This window comes from Suncus etruscus, chromosome 11 (genome assembly GCF_024139225.1).
Source record: "Suncus etruscus isolate mSunEtr1 chromosome 11, mSunEtr1.pri.cur, whole genome shotgun sequence".
In the NCBI taxonomy this organism is placed as follows: domain Eukaryota; kingdom Metazoa; phylum Chordata; class Mammalia; order Eulipotyphla; family Soricidae; genus Suncus; species Suncus etruscus.
The window spans coordinates 10,411,159-10,438,831 of record NC_064858.1 but is presented as its reverse complement, the minus strand read 5'-3'; the positions used below and the strand labels follow the sequence as shown (position 1 = coordinate 10,438,831).

Sequence of the window (27,673 nt, the reverse complement as noted above, 5' to 3'; positions counted from 1 at the left end):
CGGCAATTCCTTGAAAGCTGCTGATCTAGCAGGACTTGCAAGATTGTCTCACTGCCCTCCTCCCTTCTGGAAAATGATTTACTTTCTTTGTTTCTCCTAACCTATACTGGGCTTATACCTTATTTGGAATAATGAAGCAGTTTGCGCGCCAAACGAATGATTGACATTGCCTTTTGCCTGCCCCCCTTTACCTTGTCTATATAAGAGAGTGCAGAATCATATTAAAGCGCCTTTGAACAAAGTCTGGTCTTGGGCCATTTTTTACTAACCTCTTAGATTTCTACAGGTGCGGTTTTGATCTGAGCTACGCAAAATAAAGGTGCGGCTGTCCGTAAGCCTCTCATCTACTCTCCGCTGGTTGGGCCCCCTCGGGGGGCTTGCAGGACACCCGCAGACAGGAGTGACATGGCTTTGCCGTGTCCCCCTGGGGCCAGCAGCAGTTCTGAAGGAGCCCAGGCTCATGGGAAAGAGACATGAACTGCGAGTCCAGGATGGCCTGACAACAGCTCTAGCCACAAGTACCGGACCCTGAGCAGCCTCAGTGAACCCAGCCTGATCGCTGGGAGATGGAGCCCCCAGTGGGCACTGTACAGAGCCCAAAGACCAGCAGAGCCTACAGAGGGGAGGGAGAGATGGGGTCCCCGCCCAGTCCGCATGAAGGAGACCAGTCAGCGCCTCCATTCACCCTGAGATAGAATAGATTTATTAGCAAGAGGTAATCATCAGGAAACATATATTTTTACAAAAAAAAAAAAAAATGGAAGTTTCTTTTTCGAAACGAGCTGTGAGTTGAAATATTGTTGGACTTGAAGTGGGGATCTCAGACCACTGGGTATTGCTTGCACAGAGGCGGCTGTCTGTCTGTCTGTCTGTCTGTCTGTCTGCCATCTGTGGCAGCCCCCCCAGCTCTGTAGCACAGAAGTGGAAGGTGCTGACAGAAGCAGTGTGACAGGCACCTCCTGCTGGGCGAGTTAGTTCCCTGGGCCTGCCCGCATCTCAGAGGCTCTCGGTCACAGGGACAGATGGATGCAGCAACGTGAGCGTGCGGGCTGGGGTGGGGTGCGGTGGAGTGGGGGTACACGGGCGTGGATTCCCGGCTTGGCTGGGCTGGCAGGGTGGACCAGGGGAGGTGTAGTCTTGCAGGGAGGCAGCGGCGTGCCTTAGGGGTCCACGGGGCAGGAGGCAAGCTCCGAAGGATGCAGGGTCCAGGGAGGCTGTCCCCGGCCCAGTGTCCCCAGCCCTGCCCTGGCGCAGCGGGTCAGCAGCAGCTCTGGAAAGTGGCTGTCAGCGGAAGGTCTGTGGATGACGGGTCCCCTCCCGCCTCCCCCCACCCCCAGAACAACCACAAGGAACATGCTGGAAGGAAGCGGCTGGGACCTAAGGTGGTGTGTGGGGTGGGTGAGTGGGGAGGACAGGAGCCAGGGTGGGCCAGGGCCCGGGCCAGCGCAACAGGGACCCAAGGACAAAGACAGACTCGGATTTTGGAGGAGCACACAGTAAGGAGCAGGGTCCGAGACACCCACAACTATGTACACGGCTGCATGTCTGGGCGCAGCCTCAAGTGGGGAGTTTGGGCTCAATGCGGAGAGAAGACGCATATAGACTCTCCTCGTCCATCACGGAAGACTGGTCCAGGAGGTACTGGGTAACCTGCGAGTGTGAGGTGGAAGCTTAGTCGGCGGGTGTAGGGGCCGATGCAGGAGGTTCTAGGGGTGGGAGGCAGGGTGATGGGAAGGAGGTAGTACATGGGTGCCAGGTGCCCCCTCACCTTGCTCTGGTGCTCGATCTTGTAGGCCGTCTGCTGGAATTGACGGATTTCTCGGATGATGTGAGAGATCTGTGGAGCCCGACCGGGAACTCTTAGCTCCGGCCCTGGTCTAAGGCCCAAAGCCAGGGGCCAGAAGGGCAGAAGGTGGCGGGGATAGTCCATTCTGAGCAGCCCTCCACCAGAAAACCAAAATCTTCTGTTTTGTTTTGGTTTTGGGTTACACCTAGCAGTCTTCAAGGGTTACTCCTGGCTCTGTGCTCAGGAATCACTCCTGGAAGGCTTGAGGGCTTTATGGGGTGCCAGGGATCGAACCGGGGTTGACCATGTGCAAAGCAAACGCCTTCTTTGCAATGCTATCGCTCCCGCCTCAGGTACTGTCTGAATCTTTGGGCCAGAAGCTGGGGCTGCTTTCAGGGTGCTGGGTCCCTCCCTGGCCCTGAGAGAGATAAGGGGTTCACACATGTGAGGAAACAGCTTTATCTCTGGCTATGACACATGGCTTTGGTTTGTTTGGGTTTGGGGCCACATCTGGTGGTGCTCAGGGATCACTTCTGTAAAGCTTGTCCTCACCCTCAAAGGTCTCTGACAGGGAACCAGAAACTGGTGGGCCTGGGGGTGGGGAGGAGAGATGTGAGGGACCCCTGAATCCCCTGTAGCCCGCAGGCACCCACCATCCTCATCTTGGAGAAGTTGACCAGCCCGTCCTCTGTGTAGTTGGGAGTCCCTTCTTCAATGAAGGCCAGGTCGGTGAGGTACATGCCCAGATAGGGGACACAGGGCGGGTCACAACTGCAGAGGAGATAAGCACAGTCACTAATGCCCTGACTGTCCCACTGCCACTACCTGCCTATGCTTCCAGGTAGGACAGGACTGGGAAAAGTACTGTTTGAGAGCAGCATTTCCTGCAGGCCATGAATCCCCCCCAGGGGTTCCCTTGAATTGATGACTGAGTTTCAGACAGAAAAGGCCCCAGTCCTGAGACCCACCAATAGCAGAACATGATAGGGCACCAAGACCCTTCACATGGCCAGCCAGTTGGGGCACAGCTGTCTGAATGAGGTTCAGGAACAGGCTTATGGACAGCAACAGAGAGAGGCTTGGGCGAATGTGACAAGCTAGATGGACCTAGCTCATTCATACATCCCTTGGCAGGACAGGGTGCCCGATACTCACTTTTTGAGCGCTTCTCTCAGATTCTTGAACCTGCCCTCAGAGGACACGAGTTTCTGGAGCTTGTCAATCAGTGCCTTGGTCTAGAAGAAAGCAGAACCTTAAGGTGGGGACTAGGAGAGGCTCAGATCTTAGCTGCTCCTTGCTTTAAAACACGGCCGTGGGCCAGCCCATGCAATGGACCTGTCAGATTATTTACAACAGCCAGAATCTGGAAACAACCCTGATGCCTGACAACAGATGAATTGCTAAAGAAACTGTGGTACATGTACACAATGGAATACTATTCAGCTGTTAGGAAAAATGAAGTCATGAAACTTTACTATATGTGAATGGTCATGGAAACGACTATGCTGAGTAAAATAAGTCAGAGAGAGATATAGGTACAGAATAATCTCACTTATCTATGAGTTTTAAGAAAAATAAGACATTATTGTTATGATACACAGAGACTATAGAAATGAGGGCTGGAAGGACTGGTCCAAGGTTGAAGCTTACCACAAAGCGGTGAGTTCAGTTAGAGAAATAACTACACTGACAACTCTCATGACAAGGTAGTGAGTGAGAGAAGTAGAATGCCTGTCTTTAATACAAGCAGGGTGGAAGGTTGGGGTAGGAGGAAGATGGGGAGCATTCAGTGGGAAGGTTGCACTGGTGAAGGGGGGTGTTCTTTTCTATAACTGAAACTCAACTACAAACATGTTTATAATCATGGTGCTTAAATAAAGACATTAAGTTATATTAAAAAAAGAGACCTGGGGCCGGGAAGGTGGCGCTAAAGGTAAGGTGTCTGCCTTGCAAGCGCTAGCGTAGGACGGACCGCGGTTCGATCCCCTGGTGTCCCATATGGTCCCCCCAAGCCAGGGGCGATTTCTGAGCGCATAGCCAGGAGTAATCCCTGAGCGTCAAACAGGTGTGGCCCAAAAACCAAAAAAAAAAAAAAAAAAAAAAAAGAGACCTGTCAGGGTCCCCAAGCCTCATGAAGACATAGGAATCCAGCTTTGTCTCAAGCTGCAGCTAAAAGCTGGAAACTAGGGCCAGTGAGCAAAGAAGAGGGAGGGAAAGGACAGGGTGGGTCCTGGAGTGGGCATCAGGCAGGGAGCAGGACCAGGACAGAGCAATAGATTTTTTTGTTTGTTTGTTTTTTGTTTATTTATTTATTTATTTTTGGTTTTTGGGTCACACCCGGCAGTGCTCAAGGGTTACTCCTGGCTGTATGCTCAGAAATCACATTGCGCCTGGCAGGCACAGGGGACCATATGGGATGTGGGGATTCGAACCACCATCCTTCTGCATGAAAGGCAAACGCATTACATCCATGCTATCTCTCCAGCCCCAGATTTTTTTTTTTTTTTTGGTCTTTTGGCTCACACCCATTGGCACTCACAGGTTTACTTCTGACTTTGGCTTAGAAATCACTCCTGACAGGCACGGGGACCATATGGGATCCCAGGATTCAAACCACCGTCTGTCTTGCATGCAAGACAAACACCCTACCGCTGTACTATCTCTCCAGCAGAGCGACAGATTCATGCCTACCAAGAGCCTCCTTGCCCCAGAGCTCTTTCTTGGCTCTGTGGTCAAATGGACACAGCACAGAAGTGGGTGCAAGGAGCAAGCTTACAGAATGAGGACTGGTGGCCAAGAGCCACAAGGTGTCCCCAGACCAAGCCTAGTGTGCATAGGACACACTTCTCATCCTCTGAGCTGTCTACACCTTCTCTCCAACCCAGAGGGGTCTCAACACCAGCTCTCCTGTGGGTCTTTGCTCCCTGACAACTGGATGACAAGGCCCTGCATGATCCCAACAGACTTTTCTCTCCAAAAGACTAGGGGCAAGGGCGCCCCCTTGGGATGCCATTCAGGAGTGCCCAGGGCTGAGGGGACCAAAGAAAGAACTTGAAGTAGAGCTGGGGGTGGCTGTGGCCCTTGCCCGCTTAGCCCCCACACCTGCTTGGAGACTTTGAGCCAGGTCTTCTTCAGCCGGAAGATGGCACTGCGGTTCATGGAGCTGGTGATCTCCAGCACCGCGTTGTAGTTGTGTAGACAGCGACAGATGTCAGCCACGGCTACCCACTTCTCGATGGCGCTGGCCCTCGCAGACACATCCTCCTGCCGGATGATCTCCGAGGCGATCAGGTTACTGATCTGTGGATGAGAGAGCAGTGGAGAGGTGCAGGCTGGGGTGGACACCTGGGACCTCATCCAAGGCCCCCAGGATTGGAAGGGACTAAGGGGTTAGGGGGCCCCCCAGGAACCAAAGAGGCTGTTCCACCATGACCAGCATCGTGCCTGGAGGGGTTAGGGAGAGACAGTGGAGACCCTCACATCAGGATCTCCCTGCTTCACTCAGCAAACCCCAGACCCAGCCAGCCCCTTTAGGAAAGCTGACTGCAATAGACAGAAAGACTACAGAAAGAGCAATGGGAGGTTGTTGTGTCCAGGTGTGTCTCCACATTCTGCCTGCCCAGGGACACAGGGAGGGTGGCCTTCACATGTGGCTCTGGGTTCTGGTTGAATGGGGTGGAGGTCGGTGCACTCACATCATTAAAGTGCTTGGTCGTCTTCATGATGAACGGGGTCCGCTCATTCTTCTCGACTTTCATCCAGCCCTGGCCAAAGAACTCCCTGCAGGTGGGGCAGGGGTCAGCCTGATGCCTGAGTTCTGGGGTGATGTTCCCCAGCTCTGAGACAGGGGCTAGGGCATGACCAGGACAGGGGTGAGGTGGGGACTGTGTCTGAACATCAGGGAGATAGGAGAGGAGGTGCTGGAGCCGCCTCCTCACGTTATGGGCCCCACAGTGGCCCCCACTCACTCGTAAGGGATCTTCCTAAAGACCAGGTGGTCCAGCAGGGTCAGCTGCTCTGCTATCTCCAGGGCTGAATGGTTCTCAAAGGGCTCAGCCTTCACGTCCTCTGCCTGCAAGGACACAGGCCAGTCAGGGAAAGGGCAGAGGGTGTGTGGGTGAGGGAGAGGTTGTGCAGATGGGGTTGTATGGGGAAGGAGAGGTGTAGGTGAGGTTGTGCAGTAAAGAAGAGTTGCATGGGTGAAGAGAGGTTGTGTGGGTGAGCAGAGGTGGTGCAGGCAGCCTTGCATCCCTGACTGTGACTGAGGAGGGCTGGTCTGTGTTCAGGACACACAAATGCAAGGGAAGATCCTCAGGATCAGGCACCACAGCTAGAAAGATTAGGGACTCCCCACCAGGTTGAAGGAGGAGAAGCCCCACAGTGGGAATCGGTTCTGACCCACTCAAGGTGCCTCTCAGGGAGCGTTGGCTAGCCCGATGCTGCGGGGTGGCCTGGCCCTCTCACCATCTGTGTGATTTCCTCCAACGTGATCTGGTTGTCACTGGGGTCCTCCTGTGTCAGGGTCCTGTGGACAGGAGACAGCTGGTGTGGGCCCTGACTCTCTCCACAGGGAACCCCCTTCCTGTCCTTAGCTGTCACCCTGAGCCCAACAGCTGGCTGCTGCTGAGGACTGTTACTGGTCACCATCTTAGCAGAGAACGTGGGGCCAGAGCAGGGCCATGAGAGGGACTCAGGCCCAAGCCCTGGGCTGGAAGAAGGAGGAGGCTCAGTGCTCTGAGAGTGACCAGCCCCAAGAACCAGGCCAAGGGGCCAGAGCAATAGCATAGCAGTAGGGCATTTGCCTTGCATGCAGCCAACACAGGATAGACCTCAGTTCGATTCCTGGCACCCCATATGGTCCCCTGAGCCTACCTGGAGCAATTTCTGAGCACAGAGCCAGGAATAACCCCTGAGTGCCACCAGGTGTGACAACCCCATTAAAGAACCACGGCCACTCTGATGGTTACTCATCAACTGGATGGGCCTAAGGGAGCCAGAGGCCACATACTGGGTCCCAGACCAGCTGTCTGCCAGCCCTCCTACCTCCATGGACCCGAGTATAGACCCCACTCAGATCATGTGTCAGACCTTGTGTGTAGACCCCATGTGTAGACCCCACGTCACACCCTGTGTCCGATCCCGTGTGAGTATCTCATGTTGGGCTCCAGGTACAGGCCCCACCCGGCACCTGAGGATGTTGGCTGCCGCCTTCCGCTCCTGGGTCAGGAGCTCAGGGTCATGCATCACCTCCTCCAGGAAGCCCATCACTTTGCTTTGCAGCTCGGCATTGGCTTCGAAGTCCTGCAGGAGTGCAAGGGATAGTGGGTGCCCTGGCCCTGGCCACCTCGTCACCTGGAGCTCAGCCAGACCCTCCTTCAACCCTGTGACCTAGAGTGGATCCCCAGCTGCAGGCACAGTAGATGGTCTTGGCCTCTAGTGCTCAGAGGCATAAGGCCTCAGGACTGCTCACCTACAACTCCGGTGTCCTGTGTCTCCTTTAAGCACCTGAGGAGTCAGTACTCAGTTTCCAGTGCTCAGACACCCGCTATGGACTCATGTGTGAAAGCTCACATACCCCAGCTCTGGGCTCAACTGAGAGTGTTCACACCCCTGCCCACCTGTGGGCTTACCTGTGAATGCTTAGACACCCAGTGCCGGAGCACGTTCAGGACACGGTTGGTGGCTGCCCGGCGGATTACAAACTCCTTGTCTCCGTTCCTCTGATCGGGAGGGAACCCTGGGTACAGATCAGCAAGGGTGAAAGAAGCATGAGAGGGGCCGGAGCGGTGGCGCAGGCAGTAGGGCATCTGCCTTGCCCAAGCTAGCCTAAGACGGACTGTGGTTTGATCCCCCGGCGTCCCATATGGTCTCCCAAGCCAGAAGTGATTTCTGAGCACATAGCCAGGAGTAACCCCTGAGCATCACCAGGTGTACCCCAAAAACAAACAAAAAATAAGAAGCATAAGGTACAGCAGCACCTCCTACACCCCTGACCCAAAGCTGCTGTCATACAGGGACCTCCCAGCCGGCCATTCACCCCACAGAGTTGGCTACAATCTTCTAGAGAGATGGCTGGAATGTTCCACGCCTTCCAGACAGAGCCAGAGTTGGGCCGAACGGGGCCTGTGCAGTGGCTCACCTCGGAGCACTGCTGGGCAGTGAGTGCTGACCAGAGGGGACAGTGTACAGGCCCACCAGCATCCCTGGAATGACCTTGTGGCCCACGTGGCTCCCGGTACCTGCAGTGGCCAGGGACATGCGGCGGTACTTCTCCTTGTTGGGGGTACCCTCGTTGGCGCCCGCTGTGGCGATGGCAAAAGCGGAGGCAGCAGACAGGGCACTGCGGCTACTATCCAGTTCTCGGCAGGAACCCCGGACAACTCCATTGTTGTAGGAGAAGAGTGGAAACTCTGGGGGAATGGGACAGTCAACCAGAGTCAGGGTGACCATCTGGCATTTGTGGGATCCCTATTCCTGGATGCCAGCGGGGCCTCTTCTATTGCCAAGGACAAAAGCTTGTGGTTTGTAGTTCTGCCAGTCAAGGCTGAGTCAGGGAGGTGAAACGGGGCTGGCAGAGGGCTGAGTTTCTGCCCATCTGGGCTCTGGTGCAGGAGCAAACACAGGCCTGTCCCAATGAGCCCTGAGCCACCTGAGACACCTGGGTGGGACAGTCAGGGGGTGCAGGGACCATCCGTGGCTACCCAGAGGCAGAGGGGCCCCGTAACCCCTGGGCCCACCTGAAGAATTCTTGCTCTTGACAGACTGGGGTGTCGTGGGGGATTTGGTGGGTGAGCCCTCGGGGTCTCCATCATCACTCTGGGTCTGCTCCGGGTCTGACTCCTCCCGGACTGGCACTTCAGAGACTGGGAGGAAGAAAAGAGTGTGTGAGGAGCCAGCATGGGGAGCTCTGGGCAAGGGCACCCCCAAGCAGACTGCCAGGGGGTGCCAGCCAAGCCCACAAGCGCTGAGTCTTCTGGGCACGGAGGGGACATCACAGAGCAAAGCCACTACCTGCTCCCTGGCCTGGCAGCTGCCTGTAGGCAACCAGTTGTGTGCCCGCTCAAGGAGGACCCAGCCTGGGAGGCCCATCCTGGATGCCAGCACCAGGTTTGATACAGTGTGACAGTAAGCACCCCTCATGCTCTCCAGGACTCAGTTTCCTCGAGTCCTCCCAAGTGAGGGGTTTGTCCTTTCAAGGTGCCAGGATACAGCACAGGCACAGTTTGTTGTGGTCTGAGTCAGCGCCATGGGCAGAGATATCCCAACCTGCACAGAAAGGACCCCTTGTGCCTGTGGGGGCAGGGGTCCAGCCATCCTGTGGTGGTTTGCCCTTCGCTACCACCATCAATGCCACTGGACCAAGGCCCAACCTACTTCTCCTCCATCTACCCATCACCCCAATTCAGATGCAAGGCCGGGCGGTATCCAGAAGAGGGCACTGCAACAGACAGTGGGACTGAGGGGCACTGTTGTCAGGGCAACGGGGCCACTCTCCAGATCCTTGCAGCCCGGCGCCCACACACGTCTGTGGAGCCTGGCGGGACCCCAAGTCCTCCCCTCCCATTACAGGACTCTGTGGGACATCCCAGCCCCCATCCCTCCTGCAAGAGCCTGGCGGGACTTCAAGTCTTCTCTTCCCCCAGGGCTCTATAAGCCCAAGAGTTGAACCCCGACTTTATCTGCACACATGAAACACACACATGCACTCACATACAGGTCCACATATACACACACGCACACCCCACACTCTGGTACCGAGGGCCGGGGGCTCCTCGGGCTTCTCGCTGGCCACTTCAGCCTCATCCGGGATCTTGCTGGCAAAGCTGCTGGACACGTAGAGTTTGCTGGGGTCCAGCGCGGCCTTGCTGAAGGGCGACATGGCCGAGTAGGCGCTGCTGTAGCCGTTGGAGCCACAGCTGAGCGCCGCCAGGTCCAGGGCCTTCCCACCGGTGATGATGGGGATGTTGAGCGACAGCTTCCGCCGGCGGCTGGGGGACGATGTCTTGGTGATGGACAGGGGTGGGGGCGACGAGAACTTGCGGGTGGCTCGCGGGGATTTGGGGGGCTCCCCGTACAGGAGCTTGTTGTTCTGGCCACTGGCGAAGAGCAACTCCAGCGACCTGCAGAGCAAGTTCATGAGGTGAGCGAACACACATGTAAATATCTGTGCACATATGTGTGAATGAGTGAGAGCACGTATGAATTCCGGGGTGGGGCGGGTGTCCAGCACCTGGCTGGGATGGCGCTGATGGGCCGCCGGTAGATGGCGATGAGCTTGTCCAGCACAAGGGCAGCGGAGGTGAAGACGCGGTAGGAGTGCAGGAAGGTGTTGAGGAAATCGATGCTGAGGAAGCGTAGGTCGGTCAGCCGCTCCAGCAGCCGCTCCACGCTGGCATAGCGGATTTGCAGCACTTTGCAGGAGTTCATGGTCTTGCTGAAGCGAATGTCCACATCGTCACAGTACAGGGAAGCATCGGACCTGCAGGGGGCAGGGTGGGGCAGTGAGCAGAAAGCCACCCAGACAGCATGGACGGAGTATGGGCATGTACTGGGGATGGACCATCCAGGTCCGAAGCATCCTGACACAGGGCCATCGGACCCCAAGAAACATCCCTCCAGCTGGGCAGGCGCCTGCAGGACCTGCCTCCACAGAGCCAGCATAGATGCCCTAAACTTCTTTGTTTGTTTGGGTTTTGTTGTTGTTGTTGTTGTTGTTTTTGGGTCACACCCACCCGGTATTGCTCAGGGGCCACTCCTGGCTCTACGTTCAAAAATTGCTCCTGGGGCCGGGCGGTGGTGCTAGAGGTAAGGTGCCTGCCTTGCCTGCGCTAGCCTAGGACGGACCGCGGTTCGATCCCCCGGTGTCCCATATGGTCCCCCAAGCCAGGAGCGACTTCTGAGTGCATTGCCAGGAGTAACCCCTGAGCGTCACCGGGTGTGGCCCAAAAACAAACAAAAAAAAATTGCTCCTGGCAGGCTCAGAGGACCATATGGGATGCTGGGATTCGAACCACCACCCCCTGCATGCAAGGCAAACGCCTCACCTCCACACCATCTCTCCAGCCCCTGATGTCCTAAACTTCTGCCCTTCCTGCCCACAGCTCCAGATGAGCAATTGAAACTGCCCAATGCTCTGTGGGGCGACCATCCCTCTCTGGGGGACTCTGTGCCCAGCCATATGGGTGATGGGTTGCAGAGGGGGCCACGAGTTGTCTGAGCCGCATGCAGGATGTCAGGATGTGAGTGTGGTGAGTGACTTGCATGGATGAGGGTTCCACCCGGGTTACAGACAATCTTAGTCTGCATGGCCACCAGGGGGCACCCCAGAGCTTGCAGGAGCGCCCAGGGCCTTGGGAGCTTGGAATGGAGCACTTTGGAACAAGCTGCAGAGAGGGAGGGGAGCAGATACGGATGTTACCCATGCTGGGCAGTGGAAATGGAGGGCTCAGCCACGGCCCCCCTCAGGGAATGCTCACGCTTGAAAGTGCCTGTTGTGAAAGGAGGAGTCCCTAGGGCACAAAGAGCCTGTCCCTGAGCAGCTGCCGACGGTCACCAGGGGCATTTGCTGCCAGTGATGCGGAGCACAAACTCCAAAGCGGAGAAGCTGAGGGACAGAGCATGAGTGTGTGGAGTGTAGAACAACAGAGAAAGGAGAAAAAGCCCGTGTTGGTGAGGATCCTGCAGCGGGGGAGCCGGTTTATGCCAAAGTCCAAGTTGGAACTCAGTGTCCTGAGAGGCCCCTAGCAGCTGCCCAGAGGTCAGAGATCAGGGGTCAAGGGTCAGGGCACTTACTTGATCATCTGTGGCACTGTGACCTTGGAGTTCTCCTCAAAGGCATTCATCATGAGCCCGTTGCACCGGATGTTGTCCACGCACTGAGGGTGGGGGCAAAACATCAGAGACCCCTATCCAACTCAGGGGAGGCCTTGCTGTGGGCAGGGGACATGGGGGGACATGGGGCTCTGTCCTGGGCAGGAGGCAGATGAAGATTGGATTCTGGTTGGCATCAGGGGACTTGGGCAACACCCGACCCTGCTCTGAGGCCACACAAGGGGCTCCAGCTTCTGGGTTGTTGGCTGTATGACAATATTAGGCACTGACTTCTGGACAGTTGAGGGGTGCATGTTATAGCCCTCTCCTGAGCCGCTGACTGCCTGGCCTCACCTGGCTAATATCGCTGGTCCATGCTGCCTTCTCCTGCCGGGATGAGGCCACGAGGATGACGGTGAAGGGCAGCGAGTCTTTGGGCTCCACCCCAATCTTGAAGTCCAGGTGCTCCACGTCCTGGCCCGAGCCTTTGGCTTCGGTTAGGAAACATAGCCGGGGTTAGCAAGCAATGGTGGCTCCAGTTCATCACTCAACCAGAGAGAAGCCAGCATGTGGGGAGAGCTCAGCCCAGCTGTGTGGCAAATGGAGGCCTAAGCCAGGTGTTCACCTCAAGTGCGATTGTGAGTGGGTGTGTGAGTATAGCTGAGAGTGAGTGTTTTGTGTGAGTGGGTTATATGAGAATGTGAATGGGTGTGTGTGAGTGAGTAAATAAAAGTGAGCGTAATACAAAAATCCCTTCCTCATACCTATATCCATTGCTGCGCTATTTACAATAGCCAGACTCTGGAAACAACCAAGATGCCCTTCAACAGATGAATGGCTAAAGAAACTATGGTACATAAACACAATGGGATATTATGCAGCCGTCAGGAGAGATGAAGTCATGAAATTTTCCTATACATGGATGTACATGGAATCTATTATGCTGAGTGAAATAAGTCAGAGGGAGAGAGATAGATGCAGATTAGTCTCCCTTATCTATGGATTTTAAGAAAAATAAAAGACTTTTTTGCAATAATCCTCAGAGAAAAGAGAGGAGGGCTGGAAGGTCCAGCTCATGACATGAAACTCACCACAAAGAGTGATGAGTGCAGTTATAAAAATAACTGGGCCCGGAGAGATAGCACAGCGACATTTGCCTTGCAAGCAGCCAATCCAGGACCAAAGGTGGTTGGTTCAAATCCCAGTGTCCCATATGGTCCCCCATGCCTGCCAGAAGCTATTTCTGAACAGACAGCCAGAAGTAATCCCTGAGCATCGCCGGGTGTGGCCCAAAAAACAAAAAAAAACAAAAAAAAAACAAAAAAAAAAACTACACTAAGAACTATCATAACCATGGGAATGAATGAGGGAAGTGGAAAGCCTGTCTAGAGTACAGGCAGGGGTGGGGTGGGGAGGAGGGAGATCTGGGACATTGGTGGTGGGAATGTTGCACCAGTGAAGGGGGATGTTCTTGACATGACTGTAATCATACAACTACAATCATATTTGTAATCAAGGTGTTTAAATAAAGATATTAATTTAAAAAGTGAGCGTAAGAGGGTTGTATGATTGTGAGTGGGCATATAAGAGTGTGAGTGGATGTGTGTGCGTGTATGAGAGTGTGCTGGCACACTCATGAAGGAGCCTGAGGTTGGGTGGGAGTACGCACATTCTTTGCCCACCCACCTTCCTCCTCGGTGCTCTCCGGCTCCTCCAACAAGGTGCAGTCGATGAGGGAGATGACGCCATTCTGGAAGAGGAGGTGCCTCAGGTCAGGGGGGCCAGGCCAGAAACTACCTTGCTGCATATTTCGGCACATGGAACGTGGGTGCTGCCCACAACCATCAGGCAAGTTTCCAGGTTTCCTCACCCAGACATGGGGGTGGAGACTGACCCAGCCCAAGGCTCGCAGACCCCAAGGCCCACCTGCACTGTGTGGGGGGGGCAGCTTCTTTACCCCCACCCTGGGGTCCAGAAGGCCAGGCGTACCTTGGTAAGGTGCAGTTTCCCACCCGAGCCTCTGGTGCAGATGATGAGGTGCTTGGAGAAGAGGAAGCACTGCCGCTCGCCCTCCTTCCTCAGGGACAGCGAGCCCAGGCGGCCGCGAGTGATCTTGCCCTTCTCGGACATGGGCACCTGGATGAGGGAGCCTGCGGGAGAGGCCTGCTGAGCGGCCGCACTGCACATGGGCCTCCCACTGCCCCTGGCTGGGGGCTCCTCCTGGGGGCTTCACCTGCTGCCTGTGGGGACACCAGGGGCCACGGGCCACCAGGGGCTTGGATACAGTCCAAGGAGACAGTCTTGCTCGGGCCCTGGAGTGGAGGATGAGGATGAGCCAGAGTCCCAGGGCTGGGCAGGGGATGCAGGGGCCTGGCTGAGTGTCCCCTGGGCCAGGCACTCTGGGCACGGCCACTCCCAAGTTCCCTGTGCTGGAGGTGAGGGGCAGGGCCCTACCTGGAGGGATCTCACGGGCTGACAAAGCTGAGGGCTGCTATTGAGGCCAGAGGACCACTAAAGGTGCCCTAGGTAGTATCTTTGTGGGCTTAGGAAGGAAATACCTGTGTGTACCTGATGTGCTTGGGTAGTATTTATGTATGCTCAGGGAGTACCTTTGTGTATTGAGACAGTGTGTGCTGAGGGGTACCCATGTTTGCTCATGGGTGCTTGCCTAAGCCCAGTTGTACCTGTGGGCGTACTTGTGGGCATATCTGTGGGTGTTCCTATGGTGTACCTTTGGGCACACGTGTAGGCGTACCTTGCCTTACAAAGGTCTGGCTCGTGTCCAGGAGGATCTCACAGCCCTCGATGATCATGCGCTCAATGGCAAGGTTCTTCCGGATGTTCTCGGTCTCACTCACCTCATCATGCATTATCCTGCAGTGGTGATGGGGGGAAACCCAAGTTCTCCACCAGCTCCCCGGAGCTCTTCTAGAGCTCAGCCAGCAACAGCTGACCTATAAACACTGTGACCCTCCTTCAAGGGCAAGAGGTGGCTCTGAGCCCAACACACAGGCTGCCAGGACGCTGGATAGGGATAGGCCTGTATGTGTTCTTACAGAACAGAGCTGCTGACAAATGGGGGTGTGAGTGTCAGTGTCAGGCTTGGCGGTGACCAGGCAGAGGGCAGACTTGGACCTGGGATCAGCTGCAGTAGCAACTCTGCACATGGTATCAGAGTAGTTTGATTCTGGTTTTGGTTTGAGGCCACACCTGGAGGTGCTCAGGGGTTACTCCCAGCTCTGCACTCAGAGATCATTCCTGGAGGGACTCAGGGGACTCTGTGGGATGCTGGGGATCAAACCCAGGTCAGCCACATGCAAAGCAAGTGCCCTACCCACTATGCTTTCATTCCTGCCTCAGTTGCTTTGTTTTCATGTGTGTGTGTGTGTGTGTGTGTGTGTGTGTGTGTGTGTGTGTGTGTGTATTTGGGCCACACCCATTGGTGCTTAGGACTAAATTCTGGCTCTGCACTCAAATATTACTCCTGGAAAGTTCAGAGGACCGTATGAGATGCGGGGATCAAACCCAGGTTGGCCATGTGCAAGGCAAATGCCCTCCCTGCTGTCTTATCAGTCTAGTCCTTCTTTTTGTATTTTTTGTTTGCTTGTTTGTTTTGGGCCACACCCGGTGGTGCTCAGGGGTTACTCCTGGCTGTCTGCTCAGAAATAGCTCCTGGCAGGCACGGGGGACCATATGGTATGCTGGGATTCGAACCAACCACCTTTGGTCCTGGATCGGCTGCTTGCAAGGCAAACATCACTGTGCTATCTCTCCAGGCCCAGTCCTTCTTTTTGTTCTTAATTGCTGGTGCCTCTCAGATTCACCTGTCAAAAGGGGGTGAGCCCAAAGCCGCCTGTGGGAGAGCTGTGTGCTAAAGCCTTCATGGGAAGTGGAACCCCACAAATACACCTTGTGGGGGAAGGGGGACCATACGGGAGCCAGGGCGCCTGCTCAGAGTGCTGCCACCACCCCACCCCCTCGCTCCGGCAGATGTGGAAAGTGTGAACCCATGTGGGGTTTCGGTCGTCTCTGTGAGGAGCTGGTGCTGCCTAGAGGTGTAGAAAGGGGATGAGCTGAGCCTTTCCCGCAGAAGCCTCTAGAAAAGGGCTCAGCAAGTAGCCTACCTGGACAGCTCCTCCAACTTGGATTTAGCATAATCCAGGCTGTTGCGCTCGACATGCTCATGGGGCGTGTGGGCCAGTAGTTCGTGAAGTGTCAGGATGTACCTGGGGATCTGGGGCGGGGCGAGGGGAGACAGAGACACAGATGACCCTTTCCCTGCTGGATTGGGGGGGGCACTGCCAGGAGCCCCCACGTAGCCCACCTGGAACATGGGATAGGTGAGGAAGGTCTCCAGTGTGCGCTCTTCACAGTCAGGCTTGGCCTCGTAGTGCTTAAGCAGCTTGTCAAAGTCACGGTTCTGCTTGCAGTGGGCCAGGATCTGCAGGCTGTACTGGTGGTTGCGCACGAACTCCTGGTAGATGTTCAGCATCGGAAGCAGGATGTCAAACAGGTCGGCTGTGGGAGGGAGAGTCAGCGAGGCCAGCAACAGTACAGTGCCCGCTGCCCTGAGCTCGGGAAGGCCCGAGAAAAGATGAGACACCCCATCCTGACAGTGGGTCAGACAGAGCCGCCTCCTCTGCACTCAAGCTGGAGGTGGGCGGCAGCAGTCACCAGAATTGGGCAGCTCTGACCAGCTTTGTCAGGAGGAATGACAGGGGCCTCAGTCTGCCTGTCTCTGGCTTTTTGTTCATCTGTTTGGAGACTGGCTCTGGCCCAGTTGGCACGTCTCACTTGCTCAGCCCAAGTTCTCAGACCAGGGTGTGTTTCATTGTGGGTGCAGAAAAAATTGGTACTGAGTGCTTTGAAAGAGCAGGGGAAGTGAGGAACCAGTGTGGGAGACGACTTTAAATTTCTTGACATCTGGGACTGGAGGGATAAAACTGTAGGGAGGGTGTTTTCCTTGAACATGATCAATTGAGGCAGCCCATAGGGTCAACTGAGCACATCCAGGAGTGATTCCTAAGCATAGAGCCAGGATTAACCCCTTAGCATTGCCGGTGTGGCCCCCAAACCAAACCATTGACTCTTTAATTGACTCTTTAAATTGACTCTTTAATCCTCAAATGACTGGAAACACTCCTTAGGCCCAGGAAGGCAGGAAAGATGCTGGGAGTATTGGCCTCCTCTGCTCCCTCGGGGTTATGCAATGCGGGACCCTCTCCCCCCCCTTGTCATGGGGCCGGGCCCCAGCACTCACCCAGAACCAGTGTGGGCCAGCTGGAGACGCGGGCCTTCAGGCCTTGGTAGAAGATTTGGTGCAGGAACATGATGGTCTCGCTGGAACAGAGAGTGTCCTGCACCTTCCCACCATGTGCCACCCAGGGAATTGTCAGAGAGTGACCCATGAGCTCATGCCCACCTGTGGGCCTCTGTGGGGGGTTCTCAGAAGATGGAGAGGAGGAGCTGTTCCAAGGCTGGGGGAGACAGACGTAGTTTCTCACCCACCCCACCACCTTAACAGTCCCTTTAGAAGGAGAAGTGAGGAGGGTATCTCTGCTTAGATCCAGGAGCCATAGTTCCTCCTGGGAAGGGCCCTCTGCGTGCAGGGAGGAAGGGGCCATGGGGTGACTCATTACAGCCCCCGGAACTGTAACTTGTGCATTTAGCCCAGATCACTCTGGGGTGAGCCTGCAGTACCGCATGTGACCCCCAGGGGCACAGATTGCCCTTGGATAAGCTTGCAGTACCGCGGGTGACCACCAGGGACCCGGAGCACCCTGGCATGATCCTGCAGTACCAGGTGTGACCACCAGGAGTCCGTATCACCCTGGGATGAGGCTGCAGTACCACATGTGACCACCAGAGGCCTGGATCAACCTGGGGTGAACCTGCAGTATCGCAGGTGACCACCAGGGGCCTGGAGCGCCCTGGCGTGTGTCTGCAATACCGCGTATGACCACCAGGTGCCCAGAGCGCACTGGGGTAAGCCTGCAGTACTGCGTGTCACCAGCAGGGGCCCGGAGCACCCTGGAATGAGCCTGCAGTACCGTTTGTGACCACCAGGTACTCAGATCGCCCTGGCATAATCCTGCTGTACCAGGTATGACCACTAGGAGGAGCCAGGATCGTCCTGGGGTGAGACTGCAGTACCACGTGTGACCACCAGGGGCCAGGATCAACCTGGGGTGAACCTGCAGTACCGCAAATGACCACCAGGGGCCAGGAGTGCCCTGACATGATTCTGCAGTACCGGGTGTGACCACCAAAAGGAGCCAGGATCACCCTGAGGTGAGCCTGCAGTACCGCGTGTGACCACCAGGGGCCCGGATCACCCTGGGTGATGTTGCAGTACCATGTGTGACCACGAGGGGGCGCGCGCGAGTCGAGACGCGGGAAGCCCCACACACCTGCCTGCCCCACTCACCTGTTCAGAAAGATGCTGCTGACGTCATCGTGGGTGATGGGAGGCTTCTTGGAGCTGGCGGCCATGCGCAGGGGCCGGAGGAAGTTGTTGACCAGGATGTGCAGTTGCTGCACGTACTCGGCCTCGGCCTCCAGCATGCTGAAGACCACCTGGTTGCGTTTGCGCATGCTGTCGGCGTGAGGCGAGCGGATGTAGTCCTGGATGATGCTCTTCCACTTGCGCCGGCACAGCCAGCCCCGCAGGAAGCTCTGCACCTGGGGTGGGATTCGCATCAGAGCAACAGAGCCTCCCTGGGGCCCTGTTGTTGGGTCAGCTTGCGAGAGCTCACAGGCAGGACCCGGACACTGTGGCCTCCGTGACTCCGTTTCTCTATCCATGACAGGCAGAGGGTGTTCAGAGTAATTGGGGTAGATCTGCCCCTGGACAGTGTGGAGGCTGCCCATGAGTTTGTGCTTGAGAGACCAGAAACCCGAGGTTTGTTTTATTTGTACTTTTTTTGGGGGGATGTACATCCAGTGACACTCAGGGGTCACTCCTCGCTCTGTGCTCAGAAATTACTTCAGTAAAAAAAAGAAGAAATTATTCCTGGCTGGCTCAGGGGACCATAAGGGGTGCTGGAGATCGAACCAGGGTTGGCTGTGTGCAAGGCAATGCCCTCCCCGCTGTGCTATGGCTCAACCCCCCCCCCAAAACCTAGTTTTTTTACAAGGAATGTTTCACTCAAAAACACAGTACACTTTACAGTGGCAGCGGCCTGTGGTGTAGACATCACAGTGACTGGCTTGTGGTGTGGACTGCTCTGTATGTGTGCCTCTGTTGCTCGACTGGCCCTCTCCCTGCAGGTCCCGGCCCTTCTGGTCTGACCACCACAGAGCAAGTGCACCAGCATGGCTTGTGCCTCAGGACCCCTGCTGGGGGTGGGGACCAGGGAACAGGCAGGGGCTGGGGTCTCTGTACCCCAAGACGCACAAACCTTCTTAATCTTCTTGATGTCACTGTCTTCATCGCTGGGGGTGATGGTCTGGGTGGCTTGGATGCGCTCACTGTCCTTCAGCAGGGATGCAATCTAGGACAGAAGCCAGGTCAGCTCTAGGCCACGGTGCATGAGAGTCTAACACGGGTTGCACAGATGTGAGTGCAGAGGTGTGGGGCTCAGAGGTGTGGGGAGTACAGATATGTGGGATGCGAAGGTGTGGTGTGCTGAGGTCTGGGGTGCAGAGGTGTGGGGTGCAGATGTGAGAGGTGCACATGTATGAGGATACACAAGTTGGGGGTACAAATATGTGAGATGCAAAGGTGTGGAGTGCATAGGTGTGTGGGTTGCAGAGGTGTGGGGTGCAAAGGTGTGTAAGGGGAGGACAGATGTGGAATGCGCAGGAGTGAGGGGTGCACAGGTATGTGCCAGGACCAGATGGCTGCTCTCCAGCCTGTGTGTGAGGTCACCGGCAGTTGCTGGGCCAGAACCAGCACATGGTCTGAGCAGTGGCTGCTCCATTCAGATTCTCCCTCCCAACCCCCCCACAGCTCGTCAAATAAACTAGAGACACAGCAGTACTGTGGGGCCAGAGGAGAGCTGCCTTTGCGTGTAGCTGACCCGAGTTCAGTCCCCACATCCACAGGGTTTCCTGAGCCCCGCTGGGATTGATCCTAGAATGCAGAGCCAGACGTCATCTCTGAACACCAAACAAAAATAAAAACAAAAACGTGGCACTAGATTCCATGTGTGCCTCGGCACAGCTCTGCACCCCTGCACTGAGCGCCTGCTCCCTTTCGCCCAGATGATCTGTCCCTGCTGGCCTTCGAGCTTCCCGAACCCTAGGGGAATGGCCACAGGATGGTGATGAGGCCCTAGCCACCTCCTACCCTCAAGGGCATCCCAAAGCTGCCCGAGGAAGAGCTGCAGAGCCACTGTGCCCCAAAGCCTGAGCTGCTCCCGGCCTCCATGAATGGGCCTCGCGCTGAGTGGAGCAGGAGCACTTTGAAGGCGAAGTGGAGCAGTCAGTGCTCGCTGCTCCTCGGCTGCTAAAATTACCCAGCCCTGCCTGAGTGGCTGAAAATATCCAAGCGGGAAGCGCTCGGGCTCCACTCTCCCGCCCTCCTGTCTGTCGCTGACAACATCTGCTTGGGAATCCAGCTGCTTCCCTCAGCCCAGCCTGCAGAAATACGCAGACACATGTCTACATGCACAGGGCAACAGCACACATGCATGAAACACACGAGTGTGTTCACGCACAGGGATGTACAGGAGCAGACAGAGAAGCACATGGGCACAGTACAAGCATGCTTGTGTGTCTGCATTATCTTACATGCACAGCTGCAGCACACATGTCCTCTGTAGAACTACAGAGGATCCCCTCAGGTGAATCTCCTTCCTCGGCAGCTCTGAGGTGCTCTCCTAGCCCCCTTCTTTTCAGGGTGTGGCTCCTCCCTCAGCCAGATGTAGTGGACACTTGGCCTGGCCCACTGCCTGCGTTGGGCTCATTCGGAACCTGCCCATAGGGGCGGTGTCTGGCCAACTTAGCTGACCTTACTGAAGATGGCTGAGTGCGGGACGGCCTTGGCACTGCTCCCCTTGCTGTGCATGTGGCAGCATGCCAGCTCCATGCCCAAGTTGGTGCCCGCTGGCTCGTGTCACTGCCATCGAGTACCACTGGCTACTGGCCTTCCCTCCTGGCATGGCCACACCTGCTGGCTGCAGTGTGCAGGCAGATCCTATGTTATCCAGAGTCTCATAAATAGAGGATTCATGATGTCCAGGATCTTGTGTTATAGAGGATCCCATGTTGTTCAGAATACCATGTTAAAGAAGACCCTATGTTGTCCAGGATCTTGTGTTATAGAGGATCCCATGTTGTCAAGAATACCATATTATAGAAGATCCTGTGTTGCCCAAGGTTCCATGTTAGGGGATCCCATGTTGCCCAGGTCCTATGTTCTAGACTATCCCATGTAATCCAGGATCCTATTTTATAGAGGATCCCATGCTATTCAAGATCCTGTGTTGTAGAATCCCAAATGTACCAAATTTCATGTTGTTCACAGTCCTGTGTTACAGAGGATCTCATGTTTTTCAGGGTTCCATGTTAGAGAGGATCCCATGTTGCCCAAGATCCTGTGTTATAGAGGATTCCGTATTGTCCAAGTTCCAGTGTTATAGGATCCAATGTTTTCCAGGGTCATGTTTTCCAGATCCTGTGTACAGAGAGTCCCATGTTGTACAGGGTCACATGTTATAGAGGATCCCATGTTGTCTAGGATCCCATGTTGAAGTACACACCATGTAAAGAGGAATCGTTATGCTCACAGTCCCAACTCCTGGAGGTTCGTATGAGAAGGAGAGATCGGGGCCTGGCGCTGTGTTCCTGGCATCCTGGTTCTGCACTCACAGCCTCAGGCTTCTCTGGCACTCTTTGGACTGCCACAGTCTTCTGCCCATGCATCCCCAGGTCTAGGTGACATGCTGTGGGCCCAGCATGAAGGGACCTGGCTTTGTGTACTAGGTAGGACTTGGTGATGCACTGACCTGAGTGCCTAGGATTGGGCAGCTCTGAGCAGAGCGAGGTCAGAGACAGCTGCAGCGGCAGAGGGAGCACAGCCAGACTCCGGGCTCCAATGACCTGGATGCTCCGGCCTGCAGTCAGGACCTCAGCTGCCTCTCCCTGCAGCCCAGCTGTGGCCATGCACACCCACGTGCAACACTCGAACACTCATTCATATGCACACAACCATCATGTACAACTTGTGAACATCCGCACAAACACCCCACACATGCGTACACATTCACACACTCATAAATACCCCACATGTGTTCGCATACACTCCTACACTCATGTACATGTTGATACAAACCCATTCACAGCCACAAACACCTACAGTCATGTAAACATTCACAGCCATACACAATAACACCCCACGCTCAAGCACACCTCACACTTGTATACACATTCATGCCCACAAATACCCCAAGCTAGGGGCATTTGCACCCACAGAGCCCAGCATTCCCTAGGTCTGATCGGGTACAGGGACACAGAACAAAGGACATAGGACAGTCCCTGCACAGGGCGTGGTAGCAGAGCAGATATGACGCTGGAATATGACATGGGAATATGACATGGGACTAGGACACGGGACACAGGACATGGGACACAGGACATAGGACAGTCCCTGCACAGGACGTGGTAGCAGAGCAAATATGCCACTGGGCCTAGGACAGAACAGGCTCTGCTGAGGGGGGGGAATGGCAGTACCCTGAGTGCACCGGCCCCAGGAACCTCGAAGAATAGCCACCTTAGTCATCAGGCACTAGACCTGGGACAGACACAGGCAGTCACCCAGCTTGACTCAGCTTCTATAACACCTGCAGGGACCCAGGTGCATCATGTGCACAGAACAGGGCAGTGTCTGGGTGCCTAGGCGTGATGTGTGGGTCCGGTATCACGTGCACATGTGATGTGACAGTCCATGTGCCATATGTATCTTGTAATGATAGGTGGCCCTGGGCACCACATGTGTCATGTGTGGGCCTAATGCCACATGTAGATTTGAGTGTCACTTGCATTACATGTCACATACGGATCTGGGCACCACGTGTGGGTTTGGGTATCGCATGCCCCATGTGGGTACCACATGTTTTCATGCCACTGTGGATTTGGGCATCACATGTGTTTCGTGTCACACGTGGGTCTGGATGTCACACGTGTCCTATGTCCTGTGTGGGTCCAGGCGCCCTGCCTGCCTGTGGACACCGACCTCAGCCTTGAGTCTCTCGATCTCGATCTCGCCGTCCTCTATCTGCTGCCGCAGCTGCCTGGCCACTGTCTTCTCAGTCTCGACGATCTGCAGCAGGTGCAGGTACTTCTGCATCAGCGCCTCGTGCTCCGTGGCCAGTGTGCGGTAGCTGGGGACAAGGGCGCACTGACCACGGGCCCCAACCACACAGAGGACACGTCATCGGGCCAGGGATGCCGAGAGCACCCATCAGTGTCCTGAGGGACACACTGGGCTCACCAGCCTACGGACGGATGGACAGACCGATGGAGGCAACACCTGTTCCCGCACCCAGGTCGTACCTGGCATGCGCGATGGCGGCCACCCACTCATCACAGTCCTTGGCGTCCTCCGTCCTCAGCTCCAGGGCCTTCTGGTTCTCATGGCTGAAGTTGACCGTGAAGTAGTGCTGTGGGCAGAGAGACTGAGTCAGCCGGCCCCTCGCCCATGGCCACTCTACATACTGACCCCGGCAGGCTACTTGGAGGAAGAGCTCCAGGCTGGACAGCATGGTGGTGGGAGTTGACCAGGTCAGAGTGGCTGCGGGGTGGTGTGAGCTGGACCAGGACAGGTCATATAAAGGCAGGTCTGAGTGGTTCATCTGGGAGTGTGGCTCTTGAGGGGCTGGGAGGAGGGGGACACAACTGGAAGCTGGGCCCCCTGCCTGGTGCTGGTGGAACTGGGGTGAGCCCATCTGCCTGCAGCCTCTGAAGACTCAGCACAGGGACATAGTGTCCCCGCTGTCCTCGTCCCCTGTCCTCAGTTACCATGCTACGCAACTATTCTTAGCTCCTGCGACAAGATGGTCCCCGTGTAAGCTCCAGAACACATCTGATGGCCGTGTATGTTCAGAACACGCATGTGCACACATGTGAGCATGTCTGGAAGGCCACATGTCTCTTGTGATGAACACGTGTATGTGTGCGTGTGCCAAAGTGCCACCGCTCCCTTGTCTCCTAGCAACGGAGCTGGGCTGTGGCTGAAATGCCAGTGGAGTCTCCAATCACCATCGGGCCCTGGAGACTCAGCCCCTCGAGAACTAGCTAGATGGAGCCATGGGGCCCTGCACTGCACCCCAAGACCTCTGGGTGGTCTGACTTCACCCCTGTGAGCTTCCAGGGCAGGAGCAGGAAGGTGGCCCAGCCTGGCCACCAGAGGCAGAGCACAAGGTCCCTCCTGGGGACGTTGCAGGCTGGACAGGAGCTCTTGGGAATGATCCTGAGTCAGGGCACAAGGTCGGGACATCCCTCACTGGGTAGGGCCTGAGCTTGCATCACGCTGCAAGGGAGTCTTGGGGACAAGTCAGTCTGCTTCCTGGCCCTACTGCCCACCCCTGGGTCCTGGGCAGGAGGCCAGTGACTCTCAGGGTCGGAAGTGACAGTGCTCTGCCCTCAGGTCACAACACCTCAGCTTCTGTCCGTCCAACTGCGTCCAACTGTCACTCCCCTGGGACCCAGCTGGGACCCACAAGTCTGAAAGTGTTTGCTAACACTAGACTCTGAGAGGGGAACGAGGTGAGAGAGACTAGAGACTACAAGTACTGGGTGGCACTCCACATGTCATAGAGGGCCATGTGCCTTGGACCTACACACTCTCAGGCCTGCATGCCTTCAGATCCACACACCCTCAGATCGGCATGTCCTTGACCTGCACACTTTCCAACCTGCACACCCTCCTACTTACAGACTCTCAACCAAACACCCTCTGACCTGCACACCTTGACCCGCACGCCTTCAGATCCATACACCCTGGATCAGCAACCCCTCCAACCTGCATGTCCTCCAAGCCGCACACTCTCCAACCCACACACTCTCTGACCTGCTCACCCTCAGACCCTCACACCCTCTGACCTGCACACCTCTAATCATGCCCCCTCTCTTTCCTCCCTCTGAAGTGACCCGCTGGAGCCGAGGCTGTGCTCCTGCAACATGTGGGGATTCTCTGAGCTCTAAGCTTACTTAGACTGAGCCTACCTCTGGCTGCATCTTCATAGGCGCTTGGGGCTAGAAACAGAGATGGACGTACCAGTCAGGCCCCTGTCTTGAGATCCACCCAACCAGATTGCCCAGCCAGAGCCCTCCCACTCTGCAGCCAGGAGGAGGCCGCACCTTTGGGAGCTTCTAGGGAAGGGACATGGGGCACTTGCTACCCTGCGGGAGCTCCCCAAATCCCCCTTCTGGGTGCCCTTTTGCTCTCAGACTCAGTGAAGTCAGGAGCATGCAATTGAGGAGATCTGGGAAGCCCTTTGTCTAGAGTGGGCACTTCTAGGACCCAGGGACAGGATGTCAGGTGCCAGGAGTCACTCGAACAGGGTCACCCATGGGTCACACGGAAGAATACCCGGGATCAAAAGTCACATCAATAGGGCAAAGGGTCAAGGGTCAGAGTCACACAGTTGGGACAGCCAGGGGTCACACAGACAGGATGCCCCATGGTCAGGGGTCACATAGTGATGGGGACAGGAATCACCCAGACCAGGCAGAGCTCAACTCTGGTGCTCCTGAGCAGAAGTTGGATGCTTCAAGCACTGCCCCTGCCCATCCCGGAGCCTGCTCCGGGCTCTGCTCCATCATCTGTGTTTTCCTGGCCAGCTTCTCCCCACTGGGCGCTGGGGTCCTGGCATGGCCATCAGAACTAGTCAACCACTCCGAGACACCTGCTGAGGTCCGGTGGACCGGCACCAGGTCCTGGACATGGCCCAGGTTTCCCCAGGGCCGGCCACGGCTTAGCGTTCAGGTGCCTGCGGGCCCCTGACAGGCCGCCCACCCCCAGAACAAATTCCCCAGGAACCTGGGCCCGAGCAGCACAGCACCCCAGCGCTGCCAGGGGTCCCCCGCGGCGCCAGCAGGCGCACCGCCCCCCGCACAGGCCTGTGCCAGGGATACGGCCCCCGCTGACAGCCTGGACCGCAGCGCGAGGAGAGGCGAGGCGAGGCGGGGGAGGCGGAGCCCAGCTGGGGCCCGTCGGTTGGGGGCCCCGGGACCAGCCAGCAACGCGCACCGACCCCCGCGCCCCAACTTGACAGAGCCAGGGAGGCTGGTCGCGGCCCCCCGCGGGGCACAGTGGGTTCCCCGCTCTGGGCAGGTGCGCGCGTGGCATAGAGAGCGGGGAGCCGCGTTCCGGGGTGTCCGCCCACCCACCCGGACCTGTCTCCGCCCCCACCCGCCTCCGCGGCTCGGGGGTGGGGGGGACTCGGCCTGCCCCGTCGTCCAGTCCCGCCTTCCCCCGCCCGGACCGCTCGGAGCCTCCGGGCGCCGCCTCACCTGCTTCTCCAGCGGCTCCTTGGCCGAGAGCGCGGGCTTGGGGGAGGGCGCGCGGCCGCACACGCAGCCCTCCAGCAGGTAGAGCCCCGAGGGCCGCGAGCTCGAGTCGCTCTCGAAGTAGAAGAGCAGATTCTGCAGCAGCGCGAACCACTTGGTTTGCCATTTCGCCGTGTCCGAGCTGCGCTTGCCCAGGTAGCCGGTGCGCGTGCCGTCGCGGCGCGCCAGCAGCCCCAGCGACGCGACGTGGCTGTCGTTGAGCCGGATCCCCTTCTGCATGGTGCTCGGGAGTCCTCCGGGCCCGCGCCGAGTGAGCCTCACATCGTCCCCGCGCCGCAGCCCCGCGGCCCCGCAGCCCGGTCGGTGCGCGCTGAGCCGCGCCGCGCGCTCCCGGTCCCCCCACCTTGGAGCGCTGCGCTCCGGGGGCCTCTGAGAGGCGCTGAGCCGCCGGGGCGCGGGGAGCCGGGGTGGCAGCTCAGCCGGGAGGGCACCTAGCTGAGCCCCGGACCCGGGATCTGGCCGCCCTGCCCTGCCCGGCCCGGCCCTGCGCTGCCCTAGCCGGCCCTGCCTTGCGCGCGGAGAGCCCGGGGGCCGGAGAGCTGCGCGCTGGCCCAGGGCAGGCGGAGTCCGGTGACGCGATCCTTCGAAGAGCGGGTTCCAGCGGCGCCGACAGGGACACAGGCGCGCGGGGCGCACCTAGGCACCTCCTCCTGCTCGCGGACACCCGCGCGAGCGCGCGCGCCCGGGGGCGGAGGGGGCCCCTACGCCCACATCGGAGCGCCGGGCCTTGGGGGGCCCCGAACCAGGGACACCCCTGTGGGATCCCCCACCCCCTGCGGGACTCTCGTCCCCTCTCCGGCGCTCAGATCTCAGCCCACTGGGTCTGGAGGCGGTTGGAGAGCTCCAAGCTGGAGAGAGATTGCCGCGCGCTCTGGGCGCGCAGATCTGGGCGCAAATGGAGAGCCCCTGGGCTGCTGGACCCGCGCTCAGCGGTCACGGCGACGGGGCAGGGCGCTGGGCACGGGGCAGGGGGTGGTATTTTATTCCGAGTGTTGCCATCGATTGCTCCCCCAGGAGCCGCGGCAAAGCCCCCTCCCGCCCCCTTTCCCCCGACCCCGCGCCCGCGCCCGCAGGCGGCTTCAAACGCAGGCGCCGGGGACCATGGGCGCCTCGGAACCGCTGCGCTGGCGCAATGATACCTTAATGATAGATTTTCCGCTCTTATTTTTAGCTCCCGCTCGCCTACACAGTCGCTCGGCATTTACCCGGGAACGTCACAGCGCCCGTATGCGGCACCGGGAGCGCGCGCAGGCCCCTGCCGCAGAGGACAGCCACCGGGCCCGCGGCGCGCCCTGCCCAGGGCCGGTCGCCCGCAGGAGAGGGAGAGAGAGGACTTGGGGGGGGGGGGCGTCCAGACCCATCCCCGTGGCGACACGTTGCGCATCCCAGTCTCTCTCTCTAGACACATCACGGGGTTCTGGGGAGGTCCGGCTAGGGGTCAGAGATGCCCACCGCGAGGAACCGGAGCGCGCGCGCCGGGTGCGCAGGGGACACTTGGTTCTTGGTGGTGCCAGCACCGCGCCACCGCGTCGGGCCGCACCAGGTCTTTTCAGGAATAAGGAA

General features: G+C 57.3%; 1 protein-coding gene across 1 annotated transcript; it reads right to left on the bottom strand.

Moving 5' to 3' along the window:
* Positions 1-680: 680 nt before the first annotated feature.
* On the bottom strand, positions 681-26,880 carry RASGRF1 (Ras protein specific guanine nucleotide releasing factor 1). The gene is made up of 27 exons (XM_049783664.1): positions 26,054-26,880; positions 23,093-23,199; positions 22,773-22,920; positions 18,997-19,089; positions 18,024-18,277; positions 16,857-16,936; positions 15,921-16,114; positions 15,721-15,830; positions 14,352-14,470; positions 13,586-13,746; positions 13,283-13,346; positions 11,951-12,087; positions 11,579-11,661; positions 10,017-10,265; positions 9,542-9,906; positions 8,524-8,649; positions 8,026-8,196; positions 7,417-7,523; positions 6,975-7,087; positions 6,251-6,311; positions 5,755-5,858; positions 5,482-5,566; positions 4,889-5,086; positions 2,942-3,021; positions 2,440-2,557; positions 1,769-1,837; positions 681-1,650 (listed from the first exon to the last, which is right to left on the bottom strand). The coding sequence occupies exons 1-27, from the start codon at positions 26,327-26,329 to the stop codon at positions 1,558-1,560; spliced, it is 3,765 nt and encodes a 1,254-aa protein (XP_049639621.1). The 5' UTR covers positions 26,330-26,880; the 3' UTR covers positions 681-1,557.
* Positions 26,881-27,673: the final 793 nt, after the last annotated feature.

Excerpts from the sequence above, each read along its gene's own strand:
- RASGRF1 (XM_049783664.1), bottom strand. The coding sequence starts at position 26,329 with ATGCAGAAGGGGATCCGGCTCAACGACAGCCACGTCGCGTCGCTGGGG. Across the intron at positions 12,088-13,282 it reads GGAGAGCACCGAGGAGGAAG|CCAAAGGCTCGGGCCAGGAC; the intron begins GTGGGTGGGCAA and ends TCCTAACCGAAG. Across the intron at positions 7,088-7,416 it reads GGGTGTCTAAGCATTCACAG|GACTTCGAAGCCAATGCCGA; the intron begins GTAAGCCCACAG and ends GCACTCCTGCAG.